This window comes from Mastacembelus armatus, chromosome 10 (assembly GCF_900324485.2).
Source record: "Mastacembelus armatus chromosome 10, fMasArm1.2, whole genome shotgun sequence".
NCBI lineage: Eukaryota > Metazoa > Chordata > Actinopteri > Synbranchiformes > Mastacembelidae > Mastacembelus > Mastacembelus armatus.
The window spans coordinates 17,433,896-17,449,121 of NC_046642.1; the positions used below are offsets into that span (position 1 = coordinate 17,433,896).

The 15,226-nt window shown below is 41.3% G+C and overlaps 1 protein-coding gene across 1 annotated transcript in view; it reads left to right on the forward strand.

Annotated features, from left to right (window-relative positions):
• The first annotated feature begins 413 nt into the window (after positions 1 to 413).
• gria1a (glutamate receptor, ionotropic, AMPA 1a) overlaps positions 414 to 15,226 on the forward strand; it is a 57,065-nt gene continuing 42,252 nt past the window's right edge. Inside the window, exons 1-2 of the mRNA XM_026329918.1 lie at positions 414 to 544; positions 690 to 824. Coding sequence (XP_026185703.1) covers positions 457 to 544; positions 690 to 824 — 223 coding nt within the window. The 5' untranslated portion in view covers positions 414 to 456. The remainder of the gene's footprint in view (positions 545 to 689; positions 825 to 15,226) is intronic.

Consider the following 15,226-nt stretch of genomic DNA (forward strand, 5'->3'; position numbering starts at 1 on the left):
TCAACCTTGTTGCAGGGACACTTGTTTCCAGATTTTTTTTTTTTTTAAAAGAGCCGGGATTTTCCTTCAAGCAAGAAACAAGACTCTTCGCGCTGTGGGAAAAAATCCGCAGTTTTCAGAGAGAACAACGTGATTTTAAAATTGACCTCGAGACTCGGCCGCTTTTCAAGACGGTCTTATTTTTTGCAGTGCAGTTAATGCTGAAGTCATTCTCCGTCTCGTACAACAGCAGCCAAGGACAAGAGAGCATCGGCAGAGAGAGGGAAAAGAGGAGAGAGAAAGGTGCCTCCTCTCGCCATTGCGATAATTGTATCGCAGTTGAGTCGGTGTCGGTGTAAATGCTGCTCTAACTGGCGGCGGTAGGAGCGGAGGAGAAGCGGGGGATTTAACTTCACACACGGACAAACATATGCTTGGATTTCGACTCTTTATCCCTTCGCCAATGCAAAAGGAAATATGCAGCGAAGCTTCGCCATCCTCTACACCAGTTTACTGGGGATGTGCTTGGGTTCAAGCTCAAGTTTTCCAAGTAACATCAATATAGGTGAGAATGGCGCACACGCAGCAGACCTTCTTGTATCAGCATTAAAACATCTATAGTCAACTTTAGCTCATGTCTGTCTTTATGTGTGTGTATTTTCGGGTCCGGTGTGTCTAACATGAACTCCTGATTCTTTGCTGCTCAACAGGAGGATTGTTCCCAACCGAATCGCACGAATATGAGGTTTTTCGGTTCGCCCTCTCGCACCACCAGGACATCCCTAAACTGGTGCCGCAGGTGGATATGGTCAAGATGGGGAATAGCTTCTCCATGACATATGCCTGTAAGTGTTACCCCTCTATTTGCCACACTCTGTCTATTCACCTTTATCTGTTGGTCGACTTGGTAAAGAGCGCTGAGAACTCCACGGATAGGACAAATCCTGCGCAAGCTATAATCACATATGTTATAGGCGTACTGCAAAGACTCGTGTGTTAGTAGGTTATCTTATTAACTGTTGCGTGGGATCCCTGAAGGAATTATTTTCTCTGCCTACCTCTGCGTGATTGCAGCCCGATTTTGCGCCCCGGGGACGGCATGGGGATTTAAAACCAACATCCGCAGCAGCAATAAAGAACCTAATGTCACATAACATTAGGTTTTGGAGGTACGTGCTTATGAATTTTAAAACGATCTGCCCAGTGCGCCTTCACTTCTTTACGTCGAGGTAGAAAACAAAAGACGCAGAGCGCAGATCGGGTCTGTGAGTCGATGTGAACAAAGAGGACAAACGATTCAAAATGCATTTCTAAGTAGCCACGGACCACAATCCGGTTTTCTTTTTCCGGCAGAACACACACTGTCACCCCCCCCCCCCCCCCCCCCCCGTAACCTTCACACGCGCACATGCACGCATGCGCGCACAATACATTTTTCAACTTTTTAGGACTTTAGGATCCCCGGACTGTTTATTAATCTAAATCTAACTAGAGCACCTATAGTTAATTTATGTGCTGTTGCACGTTTAAATGAAATTAAGGTAATAGCCCTTTGGCAACGGGGCTACATGATTTATGGTAAAAAAAAAAAAAAGTGTAAAGGTTTAAAAATTCTTATTCTGAGTCGAAGAGAAGTAGAGACGCAGTTCTCTTGTGGGTGATGATGTGTGCCATAATACCAGCCAAACAATCACGCCATGTCTGAGATTCATAAAGGAAATGTCAGTCCGAATAGTTTCTTCACTGTTAGCCCTGTACGTTTCCCTCTTTTGTACTCTGACAAGATCTTGTCATTCTTGAGGTTTTTCACGCTTTTTTCCCATCCTCCAGTGCTTTGAATGTACCCGTGGCGCGCCAGTGCAGCCGCATACTTGCAGGAAATACCATCAGACACTGACATTACCTCAGTGACATACATTTGATTATTTCTTTCAGACATCAGTAGTGGCATTTCCATTTTGAAACCTGCTTGGAATTTAGAAATTGGTCTTTATTTCATTCCTGCCTGCTTACATTGAGTCTCGTGTAGCCTGTCAGTCTTAGCTCACTGAATAAACACAGGCTTGAAAAAAGGAACATTAGTTTAATAAGAACAAAAAAAAAAAAAAAACGTAGTGTAATGATATTCTGACTCAGAGGTTTAATGTAATGTGGTTGTAGCAGTTCTTATAAGATTCAGTTATGAGCTAAGAGTTGGACTGGAAATAAAGCATTATGTGCAACAGTAGCCATGTATGTTTATAGACATTCAGGATGGGCTGACACAACATGCTGAACACTATTACTAAGTGAAATTGACTCTGGTCTATCAGAGTATAGCACAGATATCCTCATGTTTTTAGATTATTTAGCATCATTGTCCTACCTGTCCATAAAACCACACACTTTATGAAGTTCGTCCTGTCAGGAGTTGGCCTCATAGCTTGCTTGTTATTTTGCAAGGATGACTAATAATATAATAAGAGCTGTGGAAAATATTTGGAAACCCAGGCCATCCCCAGCCGACACCCCAACCATCACCAGCCTCCCTTTAGCCATTTAAGCCAGGGAGCCAAGCGGAGCAGTGTAATGAAATGTAAACACACCCAAGATGCCCTCATTCATGAGATGCTCCTCTGCTCAGAAGGGAATGTGATGGAAATATGAGGGTCAGAAGTGCTGCTGGGGGATCAAACATGGAGACTACAGGCAGCAGGAAGGGGGGTGGAGGGATGGAGGGTATGGCGTGCACTCAATGCACTCAATGGTGAGACAGCAGCATATATAAAGAAGGCTTTTAAAGAACAATATGGCAATTTGTAGTCAACTGATTATCCATATCTGAGTGTTCAGGTAAATACATTTTAATGATTATTCGATCATTATCGCTGCCAATATTCAGGTTTTACTAGAGCCACTTACTGTCAGCACTATAGGATATTCTCAGCGTCAAGTCATGCCTTTTCCTCTTTAACACGATTGACATCTATTCTCCGTTGTGTCACGCATATCACTGCAGTCCATGGGTATGCTGGTGGGCTGTGGTACAAGCATGCCAGAAAGATTTACAGTGAAGAGAGATGGCAAAAATGAATATGACACCTCTTCCTGCTGTGTGTCACTCATTCTAAAAGAGTATTTGGATGCAGAGGCTATAGAGACGTGTTTGTGAAGAAAAAAGAAGGGCTCTGGGGCTTGTTTATGAGTCAGATGAGAAAAGCAACCTATTCCCGGGTATTCTATTTAGCATGTCTGTACGGAGGTGTGTGTATGTATGTATGTGTGTATGTGTGTGTGCGTCTGCAACTGGGTGCCCAGTCAGGCATTTGTGTAGGATACGTTGCATGAGTGACAGTTCACCTTTGTAAGTGTGTGTGAGTGTGGGAATGTGCCCTGGGCTCTTGGGGTCCATGAGTGTGAAAAGCAGCGGGTGAATGGGCCCTTGTGCATGGGGATGAATGGCGCTCCGGATGAGGGTGATACTCGTCAGCTGTCTCATATGACTAGCTAACTTCCTCTAGCAGCAGGCCCTCCTACCACGCACCCACCCACACACACACACACACTTACTGGCACCTGCCTAAAGAGCAGAAGAATAGGGGGTGATTGGGTGGACTAGGGCAAAGGTGAAAGTAAACACAAAGGGCAGTAAGAAGGAAAACACAATAAAAAGAAACACTGGAAGACTGCTGGAGAAGTGACAGTGATTCATTTCATCTCTCTAGTGGAGTCATAAGGGCCATAATGACCGTTGGCAATAATATGAGACATGTCAGGTAGTTGAACTGATTTGCATTTTTCTTTTTTTCTTATTTTCACAAATAAAAAGTGAAAACATGGTAGAACACATGATTTAGCTTTTATCATTATGAATCATGGCTCTTTTTCTTCATGTATATATTTTCAATGAACGCACTAGCTGAACTGGCTCTTTTTCCATGTTTACACTGGTTAAACAGCTGCCCTCTGTACTGTATGTGGAGAATATTAGTCACTGTTGCACTCAGATAGATATGGGATTGCTGTAATCTGCTGTTGACTTGGTTTATAATAACGATGTTACTGAATCGCTAGCTTTATGTCAAATCCCCAGCAAGCTCACAGCTTCATCTACTTGTCTCTATGATGCTATGAATGTGTGTGGTGAGCTTTTGCAAAAAAGTATATTTGAAATTATTGCACCTAGAAACAAAATGTACAATTTCATTAAATTAAATGGATGTAGAGCTTTATAAGCCAGTAACTCTCATTTCACATTTAATTTCATTTCTCATTGTGTCTGTCACATCCATCCTGAATAATAAGCCTTTTATTGAGACTAATTAGGGTTCACGAAAAAGACGACTTGTGTTGTTGCTGCGATGTAAGCAATAGTATTTCCTCAGGTTCCTGGCAGCCATGATCAATGAACCGAACACTGAACATAGGCCTGTCCAGGCGATCAATACGGCACAGCGGAAGGTTGATTGAGGTGAAGGTGGTGGGGGAGGCTTTTCTTCCAGCAAGCCTAGAAGGCAGAGACTATATGAATTACTGTCAAGAGGTCAAGTCACAGGCGTGGGCGAATGTTGGTGTAGGCTGTAATGTTGGTGATGCCTCTGTGATTCCTCGCAATATAATAACGTGTTAATGTTTAGAAACCTTATAGCTGTAACTATACTACTGAGATTTTGGATGTATTTAATAAGTACTTGATAAGTGAAAGTTTTAGACTGCTGTCAGATTTGCTTTCAGAGCACAGAGCACCCATTCTTTGCAACACAATGTGATGTCACAGGTTCAGTGCAGCTCATTAAAAAAAACACTGAGAGCGATGCTGGTATTGTGATAATTTTTTCATTGTATACAGTGATGGCAACTACACCTTCTCAAAAAGAAAGAGACAAAGTTGGGTGTTTGCAGTGGAGATAAGTGTGTGAATGCTTCAACTTCGTTCCACGTACTAGAGTTTGTGAAGCACATTGAATTCTTCACCCTCAGTGGCTGCAGTGGAAGTGATTTAGAGGCAGAGTGAATTTTCAGACTGCTGCAATGCTCAACATGAAAGTATAATTCCGGGTTATTAGAACTTCATTTTAAAGTTTTGTCCAAAGTTATATGCTGAGATTTTTTAATGCTGCATCATCCTTTAAAAAGAGACACTGGCAGTCAATGACAGGTTTTAACCACACCATCATGGTAATCAAACTGATTTGCCAAAGGAGATGAAGGATAAATGTAAATTTATAAACAACAACTTGACTTTCTAATTCAACTTTGACAGTACTACGGTTTAGGTTTATCTCAAAATGTATTTCAAATTAGCAGTTCCCAACTAGGTTGTGATTCCTCAATATCAAATAATGTCTACTTGTGATTCATTGTCACAGGGATATTTTTTTTTCCACTAATTCCATTCACTAATCTCATTATCAATACCAACACATCAAATATTGTCAAGTACATGTTGTGTTTCATACAGATGCTAAAGGATGGTCTGCTTGAGATGCATAGGGTTTTCAATAGACAACGATAAGCCACTTGTCATTATTTAATCCTCAGAGAAACAGGTCTCGTTGTGCTTTTAGAAATTTCACAGTAGGTGGATGGTCCAAAACTATAAAAGTTCAAGCTAAATAATAATAAACTGGAGCCATCATTTAACATGAAAAATCAATTATGTTATGTCTCATGTGTCTGCCTATTGGAACATTTACCTGGCTGAAGTTTCCTCATCAGTGTAGCATCATGGTCTGACTGCTAAATTGAAATGTGCGAGCATGTGAAACGGATTCGTGAAATTCTGTTGTCACATACTTGCACACACACACACACAATAGCGAAGAAGACACAGAGTGTGAGCAGATGCATTTAATGTATTATTCAGTGCACCACATCTAAAGCTATCACTCCATGGAGTTATGAGCATAAATATGTAATAATAACCTCTGAGAAAAAAAACAGAGAACTGAACTGAGACTGTTAAGACCTATAGTGTGCTTCTGCCTGGAGAATCTTAAAAAAATGTCTGCTGGAGACCTTTATTTCTCCATTTCTATCTATACACCACTTTTGCTCCAGTCTGTATCCCCCGCAGGAGCAAACACCACAGAAGGGAATGTCTCAGCTGGGGTGTAAGTGTGAAGGTGGTAGGGTGGAGGTTAAGCTGCAATTTCTGACCTGGTGCCTGGTGTCAGTGAAGCTCTGGGGTGCTGTATTTTATTGTATTACTACTGTCAGTTATTGAGGTTTGTCTGTGGTGACTGACTTTCACTGTTCATGCATGTTCAGAGGGAGTATTCAGTGTGATTTCACAAAAGGCAGACAAATAGCAGATCATGGCTCCCTTCTGACTGATCGGGACATGACAGTTATTTGTCGAGGAGAGAACAAAGTCAATATGGGAGAAAAAAAGAAAAGAAACTGACTGTAGTTTTAGACTCTTGGGCTGGAGTCTGGCAGGTGCCAGTTTGATGAATGAGAAGGGTTGAATTTTATTTATTTATTTTTTGCTCTGGCGCACCAGGGACGGAGAATGGCCCATAGCAATCAATGTAGATCAGCCAAAACTGCTCCCAGAGCAGCAGAGTTGTAGAGCAGAAGGGGGGATCGAGATTGTTTCTGTGCCTTGTGTGTGCTTGCATTGCTTTGCAAAAGAAAGGCATGTAGGGTATGCACATGGGGTAGAGGTGAAGAAAAAGGTTTATGAGTCGAAAGGAGAAAATAAGCAAACTGTCAAATAATATCCTCAGCCTTTGATATGACCATTTTTCTAAGACCACTTAAAAATAACCTCAATGGCCGTCCAGGGCCTTGGGGTTGATGATTCAGCTGTGAAGACTAAAAAACAGTCTTTACCACACGTTCACATCTCCTTCAGTCCTAAACACACACAAATTATTGATGGCTGTGTCCACTCTGATTATATTTGTTCTACTCATTGGCTTTCTAAGTCTGCTCTGCATCCCTCTCTATATTCATACAAGCACACAAAGTATTTAAAACAAATCTGTTGTCTCTGGAGGTAATGGCAGCTGCGATGTAGAGGTCTGAGCTGAGACGCACGGGGCTGGCAATTAGAAAACAACGTGTTCGGGGATGAAGAGTAGGATTTGTGTTGCAGGGTGTGGGGATGGGTGCCGGATGATGGCAGCTGTCATGTTTTTGCAGCAAAGACAGAATCAGAGTCTCTCTTTTGTCATACAGTACATCTTAGGAGCTTCTGTGTACTTTAATGAGGAACAAAGCGTACAAGCATATTAAACAGCATGACATAGTGCAACTGTTCTACAGTGACAGCAAAAGACTGCTCTTGATGTGTGCAGCCTTGCAGATGCTTGCAGCACTAAATGATTGTCTGGCCATGACAGCAGATCTGTAATAGTTGATAGATTAGATCAGGGATTAAAGGTGGACAATAAGGTGATATTTTCATATATCACCTTATACAAAATAAAAGAAAGTCTATTTCCACATCATTTGACATATACAGTAGGTATGTATTCTTCTATATCTGTGGGTAAATTAAATTCTGGGGCTAAAATTATAAAAGCAGTGAGCAAGATTACCCTGTTGTATTAGTGGATTTGTTCAATGAATGTTGATTGATTGTTCACAAGACCTTGCTCTGTCATATCACTTTACTATGTCAAACCTCATTCTTGCATGGGACACATTGCAGTTTGGGAATGTAGTTTGCAGTAATAATAGTGGCAGAGTCACTGCTTGAAATTCTTACTAATTTATGAAATAAAGCATCCCTAATTTCAGACAAAGGTTTTGGGAAAAAAGACTTTTGATCCAAATAACAGTACATGCTATTTGCAGCTTCAGTTGTAAGAGAATTTCTGGCTGCACTCACAAATTCTGTCCAGGTGTTTTTAAAAACACTTCATCTCCATTTATTTCCCAATGGCTCTGCTAAAATTGGTTGAAGAGAGTTGGTAATTTCTATGATTAGCATGCAGGTTGTGTGTTCACCTCTTCTTACCCTGCATATCCACCTCCATCACTTCCTCTGTCATAGAAGTGAATGAGTGGGAATGTCCCTCTGCACCTGTCGACACTGATACACAGATGGGGAGATAATTGTGAAGGGATGATTGTTAAGGAGGTAATTGGAGTTTCCATATCACCTGACAGGAGTTGGTCTGGGCCTGGGCTCTGACCCGCTGCCCAGGTAAGCATTTATCCGGCAGGTGACTGGGCTCTGCAGCAAACCAGGTTGGAAAGATGGTGAGGAACTGTGAGGAGGAGAGACAATGGCCTAGCAAGAGAGGGTTAGGGAGTAAGACACAGGAAGAGAGAAAGAGATGTTCGAAGCCAGGGGAAGTGTTCTCACACCCTCGATTACCCATTTAATGAGGCGATGCGGTGCCATTGTTTTATTACTTAGAGGGAATAGAAGAAATCTAGATTTCGCTGTGTGGTCCCTGTGTTTCCCACTGCTAGTCTGGCATCTGTTCCCTTTGTTCGCAGCAGTCTGCCTATCATCTCCTCTCACTGTCACTAATGCTTCTGTTTCTTTTCCTCTCTAACAATCAGCTTTGCCTTCTGTCCGCACTCACCTACATTTTTAAGACAGGCTTGCTTTTTGGCTCATCCTTATTAACCTTCCATTACCCTTGTTTCAACTAATGTAATCTCTTGTGAGTATCCAATGCTCCTGACATTAATCTAAGAACTGTTTGGCTGGTCAGCTGCTCTGATCACTGCTATTCTCCGTGGTGGAAGCTTAAGAATTTATTGTCTTCCTGTCTGCCTGCTCTTCTCTTTTTTTCTATTTTTCTTCATTCACCTATTACTTTTTCTCCTGTTTTTTTACTCCCTTTTCTCTGTTATTGTCTCTTTTTTTTGCCACACAGAACCAGTGGCAGCAGTGACATAAACACAGTTTTATTGCTCTTGCACAGACACTAAATCTCCCTTGAGCTCAAGGAGCTAAAGCTGTTTATACCAGGGAACAGCGAGCACACCTCTCTGGAGCTCAACACGCCATGGGGTATATGGATACTCTAGAGAGATGGGAAGGCAGTGAGGCGAAGCCCGGCCCCCTTCTAAAAACCTCTAAAACCTGATTTGCATTTCTTACAGAATATGCATAGATGAAATAACCTCTTTGAAGTACATTGATTGGCGTTGGATTGCACTGTCCTCAGAATACATTTCAAGTCTGTATATTCAAGTTTGCAGGAGATCCCAGAGAAAACTGCTCTCACAGTAAAACCCTCCTACTTTGTCTTGTCTGGAGACATTCTTGCAGATCCACATTAGTGTTGCATTTCGGTCCCCTGGGTCCCTGTCCTCTGCACAGGAAGAGATTGATTGCACTGTGTGAGTCATGTTGTGTTGGAGGGCTCACGGAGTAGGCCTCCCCCACCCATCACCTGAGAGATTCTTCACAAGCACAAGCTATGTGTGACACTCACACGTGTCAAAACCAGAGACATTTTTTTTTTTTTTTTTTTTGAGTGGTGTGTTGATGGAGGTGGGTTTATGATAGGAAAATCAAGTGTGTTCACCCTTAGTTACCTAGAGAGAATGAGAGCCTGTGTAAATCAGTATTGACGTCTTCTTCTTTTGCCCTGCCTTTCATTAACAAAGCTGATCAGCTCTCTGGAAGATGGATGGGACCAGAGGGACCACAACATGCTCTCTGTTTTTATTACACAGATCATCTGACAGTTATTAGCCATGGATGACTGAGTGGAGGATCAGTCTGTGCATCTTCTAGTGTCTGGTGTCAGATGTTTATATCCCGTCAAAGTGCTCTGTGGTTGATTGAGCGACCCTTCACCCTTGTGGAGGTGGTGTATATTACTGCCTGATGTGACAGCAACCTCCCTGCCCCTGTCATCCTTCTCCTTTCTCAGCAGCACATCTTAAACTAAATATAGAAAAGATGCAGTAACATTTCTTGCAAATATGAGTCTCGGCCAAAGTAATTCAAAATAATCTAGCCCAAGTGAAGTGAATACCAGTGTTTATATGCAATTTTTTAATACCAGTATTACAGAATTTATAAATGTCCAGAAATGAATGGAGAGAAAACAGGGAATGACATGCTACAAAGGTCCCTAACTAGACATGATCAAGCCATGTTCCACTTCATGACTGAAGGTTACATAAGTTTGGCTTTAAGCTCTTCTGTACTGTTAGATTTATAGTGTCACAGTCCTCTGTCCACAAGATAATGTAATTCCTGTAAAATACTAGAGCTTGAAAAGTTGATTAAAACTGAAGAGGTTGATCATTTGTGTAGCAGATTGACAGAAAATTCTGATAACAGAGGAATCAATTAAGCCAATTTCCACGCAAGACTCAGAGTTTGCATCTATGGCAGATGGTGTGTGGGGCTGTACTTACAGACAACATTCATGGAAATCCATCTAAAAGTAATATTATAACAGAAATATTTCAGTTTTGTCCAGCATGATCAACCAACAGTTCCTTCCCTGGAGCCACAGCACTAGCATGATAGAAAGATTTGTTGATTTCCTCTCACGATCATTTAAATGATTTTGGGTTTTGGTTTGTTGAGCATGACTGAAACAAGACATTTGAAGTAATTGCATTAGACTGTAGTAGATTGTAACAGGGTTTCTTTAGGAAACTTTTACTCATGGAAAACAAACTTCTTTCGCTTTAAAAATACATACACAACATAGAGAATTGTGTATAGTTGTATAGTGGATAAGATGAGAAACCTAGTAAAATGTCCTATTTTGTGGAGTCGCTTGACATGTCAGTCCAAAGTAATGGGGCTCTGTTTAAAAAAACAGACCTTTATGGGTGGCTGAGCAAGAATCCTCCAATCAGTACGCTCCCTCCAGCTGAACCCAACTTTCAGCTACTGTGAAAATCCCTATATACTGCTGACCTCAATGCTGCCAGCATGAAAGTCCCAGAGGAGGAAAATAGTGGAAACATTGTGTATGTGTGTGTTTTTGTGGAGGCACATAATGAATATAACATATCAGAAGTTTTGGTTTGTATGTGGTGACTGGAAAATCATAAGTCCTGGATACATGTGTCAACACACAAACCTAGTTGTGTCTCTCACAAACATACATGAAAAATTGTTTTGTAGTTACCAGGTACCATTTAATTCAATTGCTTTGACATATCAAGCAATATATAAATTTAATTTAAAGTTCAAACTGAAAAATAAGCCCTTCATATCCATCCATCGTCTATACCCAGTTATTCCTAATTAGGGTCCCAGGGATCTGCTGGAGCCTATCCCAGCTCTCTTTGGGTGAAAGGCAGGGGTCCACCCTGGACAGGTCACCAGTCCATCACAGGGCCACATAGAGACAAACAACCTCACACACTCACACTCACTCCTATGGGCAATTTAGAGTCACCAATCAACCTGACATACATGTTTTTGGACTGTGGGAGGAAACCAGAGTACCTGGAGAAAACCCACACAAGCACAGGGAGAACATGCAAACTCCAAACAGAAAGGTCCCTGATGGGTTGTGAACCCAGGCCTTTCTCGCTGTGAGGTAACAGTGCTAACAACTAATCCACTGTGCTGCCCAGCCCTTCATATTGTATCAAAAATGGATCATATTCAAAAATACATATGGCAAACAAAAGGTTAAAAACAACTAACTCTATTTTAGAGTTTTTTAATTTTTGCATTTTTATTTTCATCGTTTGTAGTTACAGTCTTAGTTTTTGTCAACTATTAATCATTACTTTTAGTCAGAATGCAATTACCAGTGTTAATTTAGCTATTTTAGATTTGGACTTAAATCAGGTTATTGGGTTTAGTCACAATTCCATCATTTTTATCTTTCATAGTTTTAGTTGGTGGTATTCTTCCCACCTAATTTATAACCCCAGGGCCCTTTGCAGTGGTCCATTATAATGTTCTCCATTCAGTCGAATTTTAAGAGAAGTGTTTCCAAATAGCAATTTTCTTCCTTACAAATCCTGCAGGTGCAGAAGCCATGCTTGCAGTTTCATCGTTAACGATACCATCAACTTCCTGACATTCTATCTGCATGTCTCTTACACAATCCAGTGACATGGACACACCTCTTAAGAGTAGACATGTAGCGTATCTTGAATTGATCATTGTCTGGCAAATAAAATTCTAGTACCATCTCATCTCATCAATAAAGACAAAACAGTTAGTCCTAGTTTCTATCATCAGATATCAGTTTTAGCTCCTCAGTGTCTAGTCCTGGTCATTGAAGGAAAGATTAATGAACATTTGGGTTGGAGTCATCATCTTCGTTAATGAAATTAACACTGTTCATTTGGGCTGAGATTTGATGACTGTGAATGTTGAAGTATTTGGTTCACAGCCGTTTCATATTCAAACCCTTCAGTGACAAATCAGGTCCCATGGATGGGGACATTTTTATCCTGAAAGATACCATTCCCATCAAAATAGAAATGTTTGATCATAGAATGAGCGTGAGAACAACAAGTAAAATGTCCCCACAGCAAAACAGAGCCACTGGATCTCCTCCACGCGGGGGGTCAAGCACTCAGGTTTCAAGTTTGTTATGAATCTGTAAGACTTTTTGTTTGTTTGTTTGTTTTGTTTTTAAACAGCCACATTATTAATGTAATCATCAAGTCAAACTCTTCAAAACTTCAAAACCTTTGAATTTATAAGGTTGTACCAGTAATATTTAAGAATATTGTACTGGGCTTTAAATATTTAGGGCCAGTATTAAGGCTGCTGCATTGCTTACCAGCCTCTAGCAGCCATCCCATCATCCACAACTTCAGATGCAGGAACAACTGTCACAAACACGCCCTCTTTGTGCAGCCGGCACAGACACATCTGTCATTTGATATTTGTCTCATGCTAAGCACAGGAACAGCTGCAGGGCACAGGAAACAGAGAACAGGGAAGACAGTAGCTGCATGAGTTGTTTCTGACAGCTCCTCCTGTTGTGCTAGTATCTGGCCCTTTAGGATTTGGGTCTTTTCAATCATTTCCTGCAGCCCAAAACTCTTTGGCCACAGCAAAGGCAAATCAACTTCTTGTTCATTCACAGGAAAAGTTTGGAATGGCTAAAACCTTCACGTCAAAAGACATTTCCACTGGTCATTCCTACATCTGTATGCATATGATGAAAGATTCTGTTAATATTCTGGAAGCAGTGGTTTGATCTCAGTGTTAATAAAAATGGGATGCAGTGGAAGTGTGATGCAAAACTTCCATGATTTCAGAATTTATCTAAGGACTTTGCAAAGCCAAGTCAGATTTGTAAGTTCACTAATTCCTTGAGGGGAAACCTAATTATGACAAAATGTCCAAACACTCACAATTCCCACTCGATCATCCAAAAGTCCTTTAGCAGCTCTAAGCTACTGTAATCCCTGCCTGAGAAACCGTTGCCCAGGCAACCTCAGTCCTGCCGTCATGGCAGCTGTAACTGTGGTGAAGAGACATGGAGTGCCAGGGTGGACAGGTGTTGCTGGGGTCTTCAAGATCACTTTATGTCTATCAGTGCCACCTCCAATGTTGTTACACATGTGGAGCAGCTCTAACAAGCCGCACTCACAAGCACACTCAATATGCTGTTCCTGTATACTATCATCTGAACTGGGACTGCTGAGTTACACTAATGTTCTGTGTCATGCTCATGTCGAATTAGACGAGCACATGGTCTGCTTGCCAGTTTGGAGCAGGAGGTCCATGCCACATGGCTGCATGTTTTTTTTTTGTGTTTTTTTTCATCTTTTTTTGTCAGTCAGACATACTGCAGGTATGAGAAATGACTCATATACAGAGAAACATGGTAACCTGCTGTAGGGCAGAGTAATGGGACACTGCACAAAAAGTCAAACAAGCGCTCATTACCTTTTATCCAGGCAGAACATTGGAGGCCACTAGAGAAATTGGTCCTAGAAAATTGTAAGGGGAAATTATGTGTGCTGGTGGAAAGCAATAGCTGAGAGAGTGTCCATTTACCAGCAAGAGCATGTGCAGACCATGAAGGAAAGATAGTTCTGTTATTGAGTCAGTGTGGCGAGGCGCAAAATGTCTATTTCAGGGCCTGCTTTAAGTAGGGTGAGTCACCAGGCTTTTGGAGCACTAGAGGCTGTATATGTGAGAGCGTGGTCATGCGTGTGTGTGTACATGTAATTTTGTGTGATTCCGCTGAATTTTGCCCTCTCCTCCTTTCTCTCCGTCACACATACGCAAACACACACACGTGCCTGCCTGGCGGGTGCAGGTCTGTGGCAGGTTAGGCATTTTGGGTGTGGGCCATCCTCTCTCTGTCTTTCCCAAGGCTGCTCGCAGTGAGCTGGCTCTCGTGTGGGGACTTCAATCTGTTTGGTAAATACTGAGATAAGTAAGGCCCACCCATTGCCATGGCAGAAAATAGCCCAGGCTAGACCTGAATGTGCAAAGATAGCACGATACATTGAAAGCACAGAGTGGGTATACATACCTTCCAGTGAGAATACTGTGAACATAAATTAGCTGTTTTCACATAATAGAGGACGTGAAGGAAGGCAAAGTGACAGGCAGACAATGGAAGGAAGAGAAATGGAGAGACGGAGGAAGAAAATCAAATGGGAGATGGAAACCACCTCCTGCTGCCAGTAAAATGCCAGTGGAACCCTGGGGATGCATTGATTAACCTCTCTACTCCTAATCTGCCTTCACCTCCTCAACCTCTCACTGAAGGCAAACACACACAGACTGGTGGTATACCAAGTGGCCAGCATCGCATAAACATACCGCAGAGTAGTTGAACGGACAAAGCTACTAAAGTGATTTTCATCTAAAAATTCAAAAGCACTTTGTGATTCCTTGGGTTATAATTGAAAAGGCTTCAATTTTGACCAGTGAAAGGTTTTCAAATTCTGTCCCTCTTTCACACCGAAGGTAGCTTCTTTTTTAATAAATGTTATTATCTAGATAATATCTAGATTTTTAAACTGTAAAATACTATTTAGCTCAATCCAGATCAGTTCAGTGTAGTTAAGCATAGGATTGCAATTAATCTACTTCCATGATTGATTGATCTGATAATTATTCCCTCAAGTAATTGATTAGTTGATTGGTTAACATCAGAAAATGGTGAACATGAACAAATGGCATTTTTTCATTGATCAAATATCCAGAACCCAGCAATGTTCAGTTTACTGTAATATAAGACTAAATAAACTAAACTGAACTAAATTGCAGAATTGACAGACTGATGACCTGAAAAATCGTTATATCTGTATTTCAATACATTTTTGAGTCCCTGACACAAGAAAATCTATGCCAGTAGGATTGAATGTGAAAAGTACAATTATTACA